The sequence below is a fragment of the Antrostomus carolinensis genome, unplaced genomic scaffold (genome assembly GCF_000700745.2).
Source record: "Antrostomus carolinensis isolate BGI_N321 unplaced genomic scaffold, ASM70074v2 scaffold411, whole genome shotgun sequence".
Lineage (NCBI taxonomy): Eukaryota > Metazoa > Chordata > Aves > Caprimulgiformes > Caprimulgidae > Antrostomus > Antrostomus carolinensis.
The window spans coordinates 33,346-47,368 of record NW_010293213.1 but is presented as its reverse complement, the minus strand read 5'-3'; the positions used below and the strand labels follow the sequence as shown (position 1 = coordinate 47,368).

Here is a 14,023-nt window from a genome sequence, read left to right as displayed (position 1 = left end):
TGAGAAACCTGACTGAGATCATCGAGTTGTCTACTAGAGGTTGCCAAACTGTGGTCTGTACCGACCTACTCGTAATTCAAGCTATTTAACTGGAGGTGAAAGTCTTTCTGCCACATGAACAGATCTCTGAACTCTTCACTGCACAGAGACTGTTGGTTTCAGTTAATTGTGTAGAGAATATGGCGCCACAAAAGATTCCAAATTAATTACCTTTCCAATAGAGTAATGAAGTGACTTTTTCCAATATGAAAACTGCGGGGTGATGTCTCTGGGCCTAATTATTCCTCATGAGTTTATGGTTTTTTCATCTGTATCACTCTGTGGCATTTGTGCCATGAATTAAAATTACTACTGCATGGTTTATTTAATAAATTTCTTGGCATTTCTGTGCTTTCTATGAAACTATCTAACCAATACAAATATTACACTCAGTCTTTGAAGGTAGAATTGGCTATAGCACTAGAACTAGTTATTCAAATATTAGAAGGGAAACATCCATGAATAAGAAGGTTGTTTTTTTCCTAGCCATTCCACTGTTGGCTCAATACTATACTATTGGTATGAGAATCTCCCAAATCACCTGCTGACTCTGATGGAAGATTTGCCCGAGCAAGGAATGAAAGATGAAGCTGAAATAACTATTTTGTATGAAGCATATTGATTGATTTCTAACATTTAAAAATAAGTTATATTAAAAGCAAACAAACAAAACTGATCTGTCAGCCAATATGAATGAAAAAATGCACCAGCTAGTAGATAAACAAATACTTCCCCTGGACTCTTCTGAATAATGTAGCAGTTTTAACCAAGGAAACACTTGAGTATTTTACTAAATTTCACCATTAGTTTTAAATAGGTCAGAAGCCTCCTTGTTAGCCTACACAGACACACCTCTTGTTCCCACTTTGCACACACAGTTGATCACTCACAAAGTCTCATCTAGACTGAACCAAATATTTTCCTCCAAAAGGAAAATCGGGTGTGGCTGAGACTGACCATTTCTAGGGCATACGCAGTCCGGATTGAAAGATGCACACATGACCAGATTTTATGCTTTCTTCCTAGGACAGTCCTCGAAATACTACCTCAGCAAGCCTCAGCTCCTCTCACCTCCATATACCTCATGCAGGTTCACTCACCCTGCACAGCACAGGAGGCTGAAAGGTGGAGTGCCAAGCTGAGTGGATAACGTGAGGCAATGGTGACACAAGAGTAGGGCCAGGGTATGTTGGATAGATGCTAAGCCAAAATTGGTCCAGTTTTGTGTGTGGAGTAGCCAGTCCACTCACAAGATGGACACACATGACGCAAAAGAGGCCACACAATTGGCCTCTGTTAGCTATAGACTGGGCTTTCTGTCGCAATTCCCCAAGGTAATAAAAACATCCTTTTTGAAGCCTCAATGCATTAAAGCATTTAAGATGCTCTTAAATTTAAGCACATGCTTGAGTCTCATGGTCCCATACATGTTTTTAAAGTGTTTCTTGAATCAAGTCCAGAAAGTTTTGTTTTATGAAGACTTGAAGATTTACTTCAAAATTGAAAAAGCAAAGAAAATAAGAATAATGATTCTTGAAGTCATAAAAGAAATATGATTAGCTTACTGACAGATGTCACTCTTCCCCTGAATTTGATTTTTTGTCTAACAAAAGAGATAATACAAGACCAACAGGAGTCTCATTCTTGAATAATCAACAGCAGTTATTGGTTGTTTAACTGAAGCTTGCTTGATTAGAGATGGGAGAAAATTATGTATTATGTTCTTCTTATAAAAATCCTCTTTATAAACCTGAGAAACAAACATGAGTAGCTAGAAACAATAAGCAGCAGTTTAGTGTGCTCAGTAGTGCTGATTTCCCATATCTTCCTCAGCCTGCATGAACTGTACAAATATGAACATTCATGCTCTCTCAGTTCAACTTTTGTTTTATTTTATCTGTTTCTTAAAAGACAAATATGTTGCTGGATGTATCTCACACATTCTGCAGGCCTCGCTCAGGCTGCTTGTTCACTGTGAGTACAGCCGTCTTGGATGGCAAGAGGTATTCAAAGAAACTGGCAACCAGGACTCACTAAGGAATGGCGAGCTCACACTGAGCAAGAGCTGCTGTGGTCATCGAGTGTGAAATGAAAGGAAAACTGCTTTAGAAGAATCTGCTGCCAGTTTTGTCTGATGTCTGTTCACATTCAGTGGGGTAGCAATGCCTCTGCAGTTAGTATTAGATCTCTTTTGGGTCTTATTTTCCACACTGAGAAAGGCAGTAATGTTGATAGCTCAGTGCATGACAGAGAGCCTAAGAACATCCAAAAGAAGGCATTGTAAAAGAACGAATAATGATTACTCTCTGTCTTCAGCGACTGCTAAGTTAACTTGTGACAAGACCATACACAAGATTATTGTGAGCTGGTGAATAAAATAAACTGAATACCTGAAATAAAATAGTTGAGAAAATAGTAAGAATTGGTGTGATTTCTCATCTTTCATTTTTCTTTTCTTGTACAGCTCTCTTCTTTTCCAGTGGTACCAAGGCATAAATAAAATTTTGTTCTCTATTTTAACTAATTCCATGTAATTTATCTTTCTGTAATTAATTGGTTTTGCCCATTCTCCTTCACAGTGATTTACTATTTGAGTTTATTTATGCTAACTGTTCATGGAGGGTAGCTCACTGAAGAAGCACAGATATCACAATGCTTAACGTTATATATAGACTGAAATCAATCTTCTGTGAGTTAGCTGTGTAGGTCTAGGTAGACTGCCTTTATGCACACACGGAGTCCAGATGTTTTACATCTATTGCTTCACATCATTTACCACCTAGACTGCACATGCCTGAAGATGCTTCATCTTCTGTCATCAGAGCTCTATATATCCAGAACTGCTTAAGGCTTGAAAGCTGTAGATCACCTTAAAATCTCTATAAAATGCCTGACTCATTTATGTTCCAACCCAGTCTTCCAGAATATGAGTGAGGCACTAGGATCATGCCTTTTGTTTAGGATTTGGTCATGATTCTTGGTCATTTCAATCTGGATTAGATTTCTCTCCTGTTTTATTAATCTTTGAAAAAAATTTTACAATGTGTCCTGAATGCAAAGTATCCATGCTTTGTATGGAGTTCTGTGAAAAGAACAACTCTCTTTCCAGTTTCATCAAAAGACTCACATTTCTTTTTAAATTCAGCCCAAGATTAGTCATGCTGACTGGATTCACTGCTCACATATGTAATGACATTATTTACAGGCATAAAATTTAGCATATATTTAAAAACTGTGTATACACTGATGGATATTTGTAGTAACAAGTCATATATCTTATTATTGTGCTTACTTTTTATTAATATTAGAATTTATTGGCTGAATCTTGATGCCAAGAAACCTGTCTGATTTGACATAAGGCCTTGTAACACACACCACAACTCCTGCTATTTAAAATGAGGAATGAATTAAGGGACTGTTCACATTCACCAAGAGGTGATTGTACTTCCACTGAGATCAATATGAAAAATTTCCAAATTCCAGCATCAGGAGAAGCAGATTTTCCAGCCAAAGCAGTGGCATTTTCAGTGACTGAGAATTCCACAGGCCTCCTGAAAACAAAAGGTATAGGACAGACTGTAGGCAATAGCCACTTGCCTTCGAAATGATAGAAATACTACTCACATTACATCCATGTCAGCACTTTGTTTTGAAAAGACTAGGTTTCATTATATTGCATTAATTTGCAAGATAAGCTCATCTTGTTTTGTACTGGAGTGCTGGTGACTTTAGGAAGTTCACAGTATATTGCAGACTAGCTTTTAAAAACAGCAATATATAGTATAAATAGATATCTGGATCAGAAAACAGCTTTTGAAAACATAGGGAGGGCACAAGTGTTTCCATAACATTTCCAGCCCCAGATCCTGAGCTCGTGCCTTGCACAGGGGGGCTTGGGGTACGTGAGGAGCCCGGGGGCCCCCTCACCCCCCTCCTCTTTATCTAGTGAGGATATATCGAGCTGTAGCCCTATGTGTAGTACCGAATTTTCTGTCGAGTTTTCTGTTTTGGAAATGTAACCACATTATTCTTACAGCCTTCTGTGTTTCTGTTCCAACCTGTGGTAAAAAAAGTGTCTGATAAATCACCTTATCTTTTGCTAAAAGGTTATTGTTGTTTATCCTTTATTCCCTTACTTCAGCAATGTTGTTGTCTGCAAGTTTAATCCTAAGCACTTGATCAAATACTTTGCTTCATCAGAGTCTTAGATATCACATAAGGTGGAGTTTTTCGAGTTAAACTTACTTTTTTTTTTCTTTTAAATAGAAAGTGTGAGTAACATTTTGACGTGAAAAACCAAACTGATTTGCTTTCACTTGATACCAAAACATATCCATACATTTATGTCATTGAACCAACTTTGTACATATATAATATATATATACCAATCAAGTATTTAAGTCTTAGCTGAAAGAAAAACATAATAAAATCAAATAACACATGTTTAAAGCAGACTTTTTAAAAAATTATGACAATCATCACATTTTTGCATTTGCTATCAGAGCAAATTTAATACTTAAGAACCTATTTATATATTCAAATTTTGATAGCAACTGTTGTTCTTAAGAGTGCATTTGTTTATACCTGTGACATAAAATATTTTTGAAAACCAAAACTTATTAGCTTAATGAGTTGAATGGTTGAATATATCAGCCTGTTAACTTATTCACAGAATCATAGAATGGTTTGGGTTGGAAGGGACCTTAAAGATCATCTAGTTCCAACCCCCCTGCTATCCGCAGGGACACCTTCCGCTAGACCAGGTTGCTCAAAGCCTCATCCAGGCTGGCCTTAAACACTTCCAGGGAGGGGGCATCCACAACTTCCTTGGGCAACCTGTTCCAGTGTCTGACCACACTGAAATTTACTGAATTTCATCATATTTCTTTCAGAAAATAAACTGTTTTTTTTCCACATTCATGAACCGTAACAGCATGTTGTCCAGCTACAGTTAAAGTTGAACAGATCTATACCGAAATTGACAGAATTTTTTAACAGGCTATTTCTAAAAATCCATTAGTACCAGCTGAATTCAGTGCATGAGGCTGATGCAATCAAATGCCTATGTTAAAATCTGTTTATCCCTGTATCATTATAACGACACCTACAGCCCTGGTTCAGGTGAACAATACTTGAGACATAATGAGACTTAAGGACATGTTGCGTTTACATACACTCAAAAATTGCATAAATCTGGGCTTTCGTCACTAAGGTTGTTCATCTTTTCTCTATCTATCTGACTTTATTATTCGGGGGGTAAGAACAGACCTATTCCTAAAGTAACTTAGTGAAGCTATTTGTTAGAAAACATCTCATTTTTAGAAACAAAGACTGTCTACTGTTGTAATACCCTTTTAAAAACTATATTTCTAGGTTCATCACCCTTAAAAAGGGGTGCAGTTGATCACACTAGAATAATAGTAGGTATTGAACTTTACTGTGTTCTTAAAATGCAAGATGAACCGCTAAAAAACTTTACTGTTGAAATATTACACACATTTCAGACTGGAACAACAAATTATGTTTTTAAAGTTCTCTCTGGCATTTAAAAGTTGTATTCTCATTTTCCAAATACATTAAACAGCAAATGCAATGTTAAAAATAAAAAAGGAGTGTTAAAACCTGACTACTTTAAGTGTAAGTCTGGGACATTTTTCACAGACAGTGTGGAAAATCTTCTTTAAAAATTATAGTAACCAATCAAATGTTCTTCAGTGCACATAATTAGTATGTACATTATAATTTAAAACTGAGTATTGATGACTGCTGCTGCTGATCTTTTAAAATCTCTTACAAAATATAAATATGGTAGCCAAGAGAGGATAGCTTATAAACCATGACAAAAGGGTTTTTTTCCTTCTTTCTTTTCTCTTTTCCTTTCCTCTCCACTTGGACTGACGTTTCTTCTGGCTTCTTCAAAAAAGTACAACACACACACACACATTAATTCCAAAACCAATTTTCTAAATTTCCAATAGACTTGTATTCCTGATGTCTTTTCACATGATCACAAGCGAGACAAGCGTGTGATTCCCAGAACCTTGGAAGATGAACTGAGAAATCCTTCTTCCAGTTGAAATAACTAAGGTACATCTTGTTATTTTTGTCAAGCATCAGAAGATATTCTGCCAGTTCTCTGGGGGAGAGAAAATCTTCCACATGTATGAAAGAGTCTGCTGGAATGTAATTCTCATAGTTCTCTCTGGAAGGGCCCAGTACAACTGGTACTGATCCAGCCAGAAGAGCATTGTAAAGTTTCTCTGTAATGTAATCTTTGTGGATTGAATTTTCAAAGGAAAGGTAGAACTTGCAAGTGGAGATAGTTGGAATCAAGTTTTTATCATTGATGTAGTCTCCAAATGCTTGTCCGTAGGTATGGATTTCAATGTATTTGCTAAGCTCATTGTAATACTTGACTCGAGCGTGCTCAGGGTTCCAGTTACTTACAACCCAACAGACCAAGTTTTCCTTACTTGGCACTTCAAATGTAAAGGAACTTGTACCGACCATCATGAAGCCATAAGGCACCTGAATATCTGAATCACGCCGATAAGTCAGGGTCAGGTTAAAGAGGTGTTCAATGCCACTCTTTTGTGGAGTATGAGTTGGAGACTCCAAGTTCATCCAAATCCACTTCTGGAATGGTGGCCTGGCTTGCTGAGGTAAATTAGTCAGATCCCAGCTAATGTCCCTGTGATGAATGAGAACAGCATGGGATCTGTTATATAGTGAGCGGTCAATAGTCAGATGGCACCCATGGATATTGAACATTGTTTGGCAAGATGTTAGATCAAATGTCTGACCAAATGGCCAAACCCAGATCAAAATAGTAGTTTCATTAAGATTATCAGTTTTGGAAGAAAAGAAGCTCTTCATTTTCAAAACTGAACTGGCTGATTCTATAGGACCAGAGATCCAGCTATTTGTTGGTTTGATATAAATTAGTATAAATGCCATGAAACAACCAAGGACAATGAAGATAATAAAAAATGGCCGGAAAATTCCTTTAGATGTCGATGTCATAATTTGTTCTGAGAAAAAAGAGAGGAAGAGAAAGAGAGAAAATAACATCAGGTATTAAATTACATATATATGTCCCGTTAAAGCAATAAGACGTCAAACATCAAAATGGATAGAACTTCAATAACACTGAGTAGTAACCTCAGAAATTTCCTTCGAGTGGAGAGGGTATAGGGTCTTGCAAGCTATACATGACAAAGTGACAATACTTCTCTTCACGCTAAAAGCTAATTGACATTAATTAAAAGCAGGATTTTAGTGCATCTCCTACTTGATATAAATCATCATATATCTTGAGAAGTCTTTTTGCTTAGAACCCAGGCCAAGAGTTTAAGAGACACATAAGACGGACAAAACTACCCTTTGATTCTGTCCTTGGGTCTCGGTAAGGGAAAATATGCTGAAGATTTGGTTCATTCATATTTTTGTGGATATACTTATGGAGGATATAGGATTACAGGAATGAAAAAGGAAAGGACTGGAACTTTTTGTAATCAATAAGACTATTAGAAATCTATTTCATGCCTGATGGCTACATGGGGATGAACATTCATGCCTTCTCCAGAGGACTCCTAAAATAGCTAGGGGACAAAAGCTGCAATAGAGGTTCTCAGCTCCTCTGTTCCCATATGCAGCCTCACATAGTTCGCACATGAAGAAAAATAAATAAAAAGATGTTCTTAAATATTTGATTATGTTTTTATGCCACAGTCTTGTCTTAAAAATTAGGAAAAGTAGAGATATGTTGCATCTTTGTTAGGTAACATTTTTTTTTTCCATGGGGGTAAAGGGGTGAGGAATTCATATAGCCTCCTTTGTCCATCCTCTCTCTTGTTATCTCTTCCTGAGAGAAGTGATAAATCTCTTTCCAGAACTTCTCTTCCATATTGTTCTTGTGAAACCTAGCAAAATTAGGGGTTGCTTATTGCTAATTTTTGCTCCTGAATGTAGCTCTAGAACTCAGAGATGTTCTAAAAATAAAAACAGCTAACCATGTAAAGAGCATTATGACATACCAGGAAAAAAGAGTAGAAGTTAGGTACCAAAAAGAAATGTTCTGAATATATTCGCCTACTGTAGGTAGGTAATTCTACAGTGCATTTCAATAACTATAAAATTTGTCTGTTTTCCTTCTGCATATTTTTCAATTATTTGTTTTTTTGTTATATTTACTAGCTAGCTCTACAAAAATTTTTATAAAAATCCCAACCCTAAATACATACTTAAAATATATAAAACATATATGAATAATAAAAAAAAAAATCACAGAAAGCAGAAAGAGAGTATCAAGCCTTTTAAGCCCGTTTCATAGCTCATCTCCTCCAACCTGTGAAATTAGTAGTTAAATTCAGAATGAAGATATAGTAGAATGTAATTCAGAGGTCCATTAATGCAACATTGCTGCTTTGTGAGTGTAAAAACTGATGTGTGAGTGTAGCACTACAGTTACAACAAAAGTGTTTTCACATTCATTGTTCAGGAAAAGAAAAAGGAGAGAACATCATGCTTAGCTTTACTCCAACATTATATCTTGAGGAAAAAGGATTTTGCCACAATGTCCCCCACGCTTTAGGAAGGCAGACGGTATTAATTCTAGTTTTAGTTATTGTAGTGGGTTAACCTTGGCTGGCTGTCAGACACCCACTCAGCCACTCTCTCACTCCCCCTGCTCAGCAGGACAAGGGGAGAAAATAAGATTAAATTCTCATGGGTTGAGGTAAGGACAGGGAGATCACTCACCAACTACTGTCACAGGCAAACAGACTCACCTTGGGGAAAAGGAATGTAATTTACTGTCAGTTAAAATAGATGTGGATAGTGAGAAAAAAAGACAAAAGTTAAAATAATACCTTCCCCCCACAACTTTTTCCCAGGGTCAACTTCCACCTTCGTTCCCAAACTCTGGCACCTGAAGCACCTCCTCCCAACCTCCTTCTCTGACTTTGGTACTCACAAGGTTGTTTCTCGCATGTTTTTTCCTTCATTCCTCACTACCTTTCCCTTTCTTTCCCAGAGGCACCGCCATCTTGTCTGGGGACTCAGCCGTGCCCTGTGGTGGGTCAGTTGGAGCTGGCTGGAACTGTCTCTGTCTGGCTTGGGGCAGCTGCAGTCTCTCCTCACAGAGGCTTCCCCTGCAGACCTGCTGCCAGCATCTCAGTACAGTTATATAAAATATAATGGTATGTTAAGTCTGACTCTTTTGTCTTGGCTGCTTTCTTTAGGATATATTTTAGCAAGTCTTCTCTGCTTTCAGCAAAGTGATCCTGAAGGGAGCAAAGGGGAGGAACTTTCGTGTTCTTGGCTTTTCCACTTATCCTCATCAGTTTAAGTCCCTCTGAAACAAATATGTGGTTTTACAGCAATATCACATTGGCTTTTTTTAGCCTATGTTGATTTTTGCTGGAAAATGTGTCTAGAGGGGACATTATGACCCACAAGAGCAGAAGGCTGCTTCCCTGCCTTATTATAGTGAAAGTCAGAATGGGATGTCTGAGGAAGAAGGGATTTAGGTTGATCAGCTGTAGGAGATGAAGCTCAAGGAAAAAAAAACAAGAGGCTGAGCTGATCTTCATGTAATTCTGTTCTTCATTTCTGTGCTATTGAAATCAACACACAGAATAGGTATAGCTTTTCACTGAACAGATAGCGTGAGCTGAGTTTGAACAATAGGTTGGGAAAGGTGTCTATTCAAAGAGATTGTTCATTTTCTAGGGATTGAAATGGATCAGAAATCAGAAAAGGACCTTAACATTGTGCCTTGTAACTTAGTCTCCCACCAGTTAAAAGCCCTTTGACACAAGCCTCTTTGATAGAGATTATTTTACACTAAGCTCTACTGCTAACTAATAAAAAACCCTGCATCATCCCACAGCAATTCTTGCTACACAGGAAATGACCAGATATTATGTATTCTGTTCCCTGCTTGAAATTCTAGTGTGTCTGTGGTGTTGAATTTGTGTAGGAAGCTTTTGAATTGTAGTGCCAATGTGAGGATAAACACTTGTTGTTTGTGCTACCCAAAGTACCAATATCAATATCTCACATTAGCACTAAACAGGTGAGTTTACCTATTTTATACCTTCCAGATCTGTTTCCTTGCATTACCTTATTGCCCTGTAAACTCATGTGCCCCCTCCTGATCTGAGATCACGGTTCTTAGATTTTGACTTTCACCAAAAGAGTAGCCTACAGTCAAGATCGTCCTTTTTAGTTTTCCATCCTTTGGATTCATAGAACTGACCATTCACTATGCAAACTCATACGCCCATTAGATATATAGGCATCACTGACATGCTTCACTTTGAAGCTATCACTATTAGGATGGTGGAGTGAGAGGTTTGCAAGGAAGCAAAAGACCTGAGCAGACTCTTAAAAATACCACTTACCTATACCCTGAGGAGCTGGACAGGATTTTGTCATGGAATTCTAATTTTCTATTCCATTTTGTGTTAAGTACAGTAATAACTATTAAGACACACATTGGGAATAGCAGTAATTTTTCAGAATGAAGTGTTAACCTCAGATGCAATAACTTCTGTGCTTCATAAAGCAGATTAAGGAACCTATGGAATGGACCAGCAAACTCTGCCTTCATGGCTTTTGAGACTGAGTCCTGTATAGTCACACAGCAGTACAGTGAAGGCATGTGGTAAACAGCTGTTGACAAAAGGTATTTTCTTAAGAAGTAACTTGTCCATACTGCTAGGAAGTGTAGGTTGTGGGTTTTTGTTTGTCCACTAAAATTCATCCAATATTTTTTTCAGTATTCTCCAAAATGTGGAGTCTTTTCCATATTTATTTCCTTATTCTCTTTTGTGCCTTTGATAACCATCAGTCTCCCACTATAATTCTTACTATAAAGGTGACGCTAAGGAGAGATTTGTTACAAGACATCCAGCCAAGTAACCTTAGCTCACCCTTCCTTTTTCATGGCTTTCCTTCTACCACAGAATCACTAATTTCCTTTTTTGCGAATCCCCTCCCCCATCAATCTCTGGCATGCCAGAATCTGAAAAGGAAACTTTGTCAAAGAAATGTGTTTACTGAGACTTTTGCCAAGTGGAAGAGTTCAGTACTTTTGATAGTTTTGTTATAAAGTACTTTTCAGAGTGTTGTGGCATAATAAGTATTTTCTAGGTGCTTTTTTTCCAGGTTGAAAGTACAGTATTTCATCAGTACAAGACTATTTTTCTCCATATAAAACTTAGCAAGGCTCCTTTTTAAGTGCAAAACTTGGCATTCCATCAGCAAACAACTCTGTTTAGTAGCAAAGCAAACAGGAAGATGGTAAGAGGGTACCAGCAATGTTAACCTCTAGTACACCATGCAAGGCTTGAAAAAATATATCTGTTTTGTGCATGCATCACGTTCACTAAGAAATAAAATGGAATTTTATGGAAACTGTTTTATCATGCCTTCATTACAACAGTGACTTCTCAATAATTCCAGAAGGGATAGACGTGGTTTTTTCTGGTTATGCAACACTGCAGGAGGGAGAAAATGTGGCCTTTTGGGTCAATAATATCAATGCCTGTTTTCCTGGTATATTTTTACACCAGTTTCTCTGGTATATCCTCAAGGTTTTGCCAGCAGCCCAGAATATGTCACTACTTGAAGTATAAAAGCTTTCATTACTAGTCTAGTACAGAGATTTTCCAAAGGAAAAGGACACTCTTTTAAAAATTAAGCTGGGCCAAAGATTTTTTAAATCATGAACACTGGATAATGAATAGGAAAATAACTTTTTACTTTTCTCATCTTAGAATTCTTAAGTGTTCAGGGCTAACTCTTACCTTCATCATCACTTGGTCTCAGGATAACTCAAGAATAAATACTTAAGAACCTCAAGACAGTCCCTGAAGATCACTCATGGGATCAGACTGGGCATTTCTGGCACAGAGGACTTATCAAGATTGAGGAGTGGAAGGATAGGGAGGCAAAGAGAGGTGTCAGAAGCAGGCCTGTTTAGAAGCAGACAACTAGCTAGGTAGCTACTCCAGCATTATTAAAAGGAGAGCTGAATGCAGTGGCAACTGATGGGAATCACATGCGAAAAATTGTTATTGTTAGAAAGAAGGCTCATTTGAAATTGCTCTCTCTGTCCTCTGCCATGTATCACCAGCCTCAGCCATGGCATATCTGCATTTGTGCTAAGAGCTCTGTTTTCTTAGAACACACTTCCAATTAGCTGGAGCTTTTTCACCTGCAGTATTAAAAGAAAACTGATTGCTTCAGGATAGCCTGAGCATGACTTCTTATCTCCAAGTCACTGCTGTGTGGACATGCCCCAAACCGCTTTTGCTTTGGCTCTCTGAGACTGAAGAATGCTTCTTTTTCTTGGAATTAACTCCCACTGCTCCCAGTTATGCCTCCTCTGTTGCAACTGGAATGGTGGATTTTTTTCCCCCCATTATCCAAACATGAGCTTATTTCCACGCCTTTCCATGCCTGTCCCACAGATTTCTGAAAGCAGCCCAGTATGAAAAGGCTCAACAGAGCCGCATACAGTTAAAGGCTGAAAGCTGAATGAGCTGCTAATCTCAGGCTGAATATTTTTATTCTATTGTTTGCAACATTCTTTTTCTTCCCCTTTCCACCTTCTTTGCTTTCGGGTTATTTGTTCAGTACCTCAGATTCCAGTTTTGTGTATTTGCACTTTGAGAAGAGTATAGAATCATTTTATTCAACAGTGATAGTTTTTATTTTGAACAGTTTTAGAAAAATGATCTAAGAACACCTTGAGGACAGGTAGCCATTAAGACAGATTGCTTAGGGATGGTGCTGAACCTATCACTGCAGACTGTTAAGAACAGGTTAGACAAACACCACTAAGCAATGAGAGATCAGATTCTGCCCCCAGGTTCTGAGGCTGGGCTAGATGACCTCACTTGATTCCTTCCAGTCTTGTGCTCAGTGATAATATTAAACACAGATTCTTGTAAAAAGCACAAACTGGCAGTCTCAAACTGCAAAGAATTGCTGAATAAATGAGTAAAAGCCCAACCCCATCTTGAAACTTGTCTTGCAAACTATGCAATAGCCAGACTGAACACAGTGAAAAAGTGAAAAATGGGGTGGACGACATCAACAACAAAGTCCTTATTTTCAAAGGCAAAATGTAAAGCTTCCTGTCAGTTGCTAGCTGGGGTACTGCTGCTTTTTTGAGAATCTCTGAATCTTGTCCCCTCAGGCCTTGCTGAGGAAAACTCTATTCTCAGCTCCCTTCTCCCAATTGCTGTGCAACACACAGCATGCTTCTATGGCTCAGCAGCCCCCAGCCTTCCCCTGTGATTGTCATTTATCCTCTCCTTCTCCCTGCGGCAGTCACACACTGTCGCTCTCCAGCTGCTCGGGCAACAGCTCAGTGGGTCCTTTCTGCGATCCAACTGTACAGCACAAAGCATCAGCCAGGGACACAGAGTGTCTCAGAATAACAGAGGGAAATGGCTACAGCACTGCTACCTGTACTGGAGTGACCTTATCTCCACCCCTACAGCCACATATATTAAAAAAAAAAAAGAAAAGAAAAAAGAAAAAAAGAGAGAGAAGTAGAATTACCCAAAAATCCTATCAGCAAGGAACTTTTCCAGACTGTCTGGCATTACTGTCAGGACACCTTTCTTCACACTGCAGTTGTCTCACTTTCTAATTATGAGCTTTTAGGTTTGTCTCAGAGGGAACACGAATACTCTCCATTCCCTCCCTGGCACAACTGGAAAATATATGCATGCAAAGCTATCAGAAATCTCAGCCAGCATTGCCATCCTTGGTAACATGCAGACACAGGACCTTTTTTACCTTAACTTCCACGTTGGTTTGTTCACATCACAGCTACTTTATGTCGGATAGCATTCTGTGAACGCAGTGGTGGCTTTCCATACTGTGCTAGCTACAGAAATGGGAGTTCTTCATCACTGTAGCTTAGTAGCAAACTTTATCTGCCTTGCGAGGAAAGTGCTTTTTA

General features: G+C 38.2%; 1 protein-coding gene across 1 annotated transcript; it reads right to left on the bottom strand.

Moving 5' to 3' along the window:
* Positions 1 to 5,982: 5,982 nt before the first annotated feature.
* Positions 5,983 to 9,111, bottom strand: FUT9 (fucosyltransferase 9). Its single transcript, XM_010177176.2, has 2 exons — positions 9,083 to 9,111; positions 5,983 to 7,075 (listed from the first exon to the last, which is right to left on the bottom strand). Exon 2 carries the CDS (start codon positions 7,060 to 7,062, stop codon positions 5,983 to 5,985), a length of 1,080 nt encoding a protein of 359 aa, XP_010175478.1. The 5' UTR covers positions 7,063 to 7,075; positions 9,083 to 9,111.
* Between the last annotated feature and the right edge of the window lie 4,912 nt (positions 9,112 to 14,023).

Bases quoted from the DNA above. Each gene is read 5' to 3' on its own strand.
- FUT9 (XM_010177176.2), bottom strand. From the start codon at position 7,062: ATGACATCGACATCTAAAGGAATTTTCCGGCCATTTTTTATTATCTTC.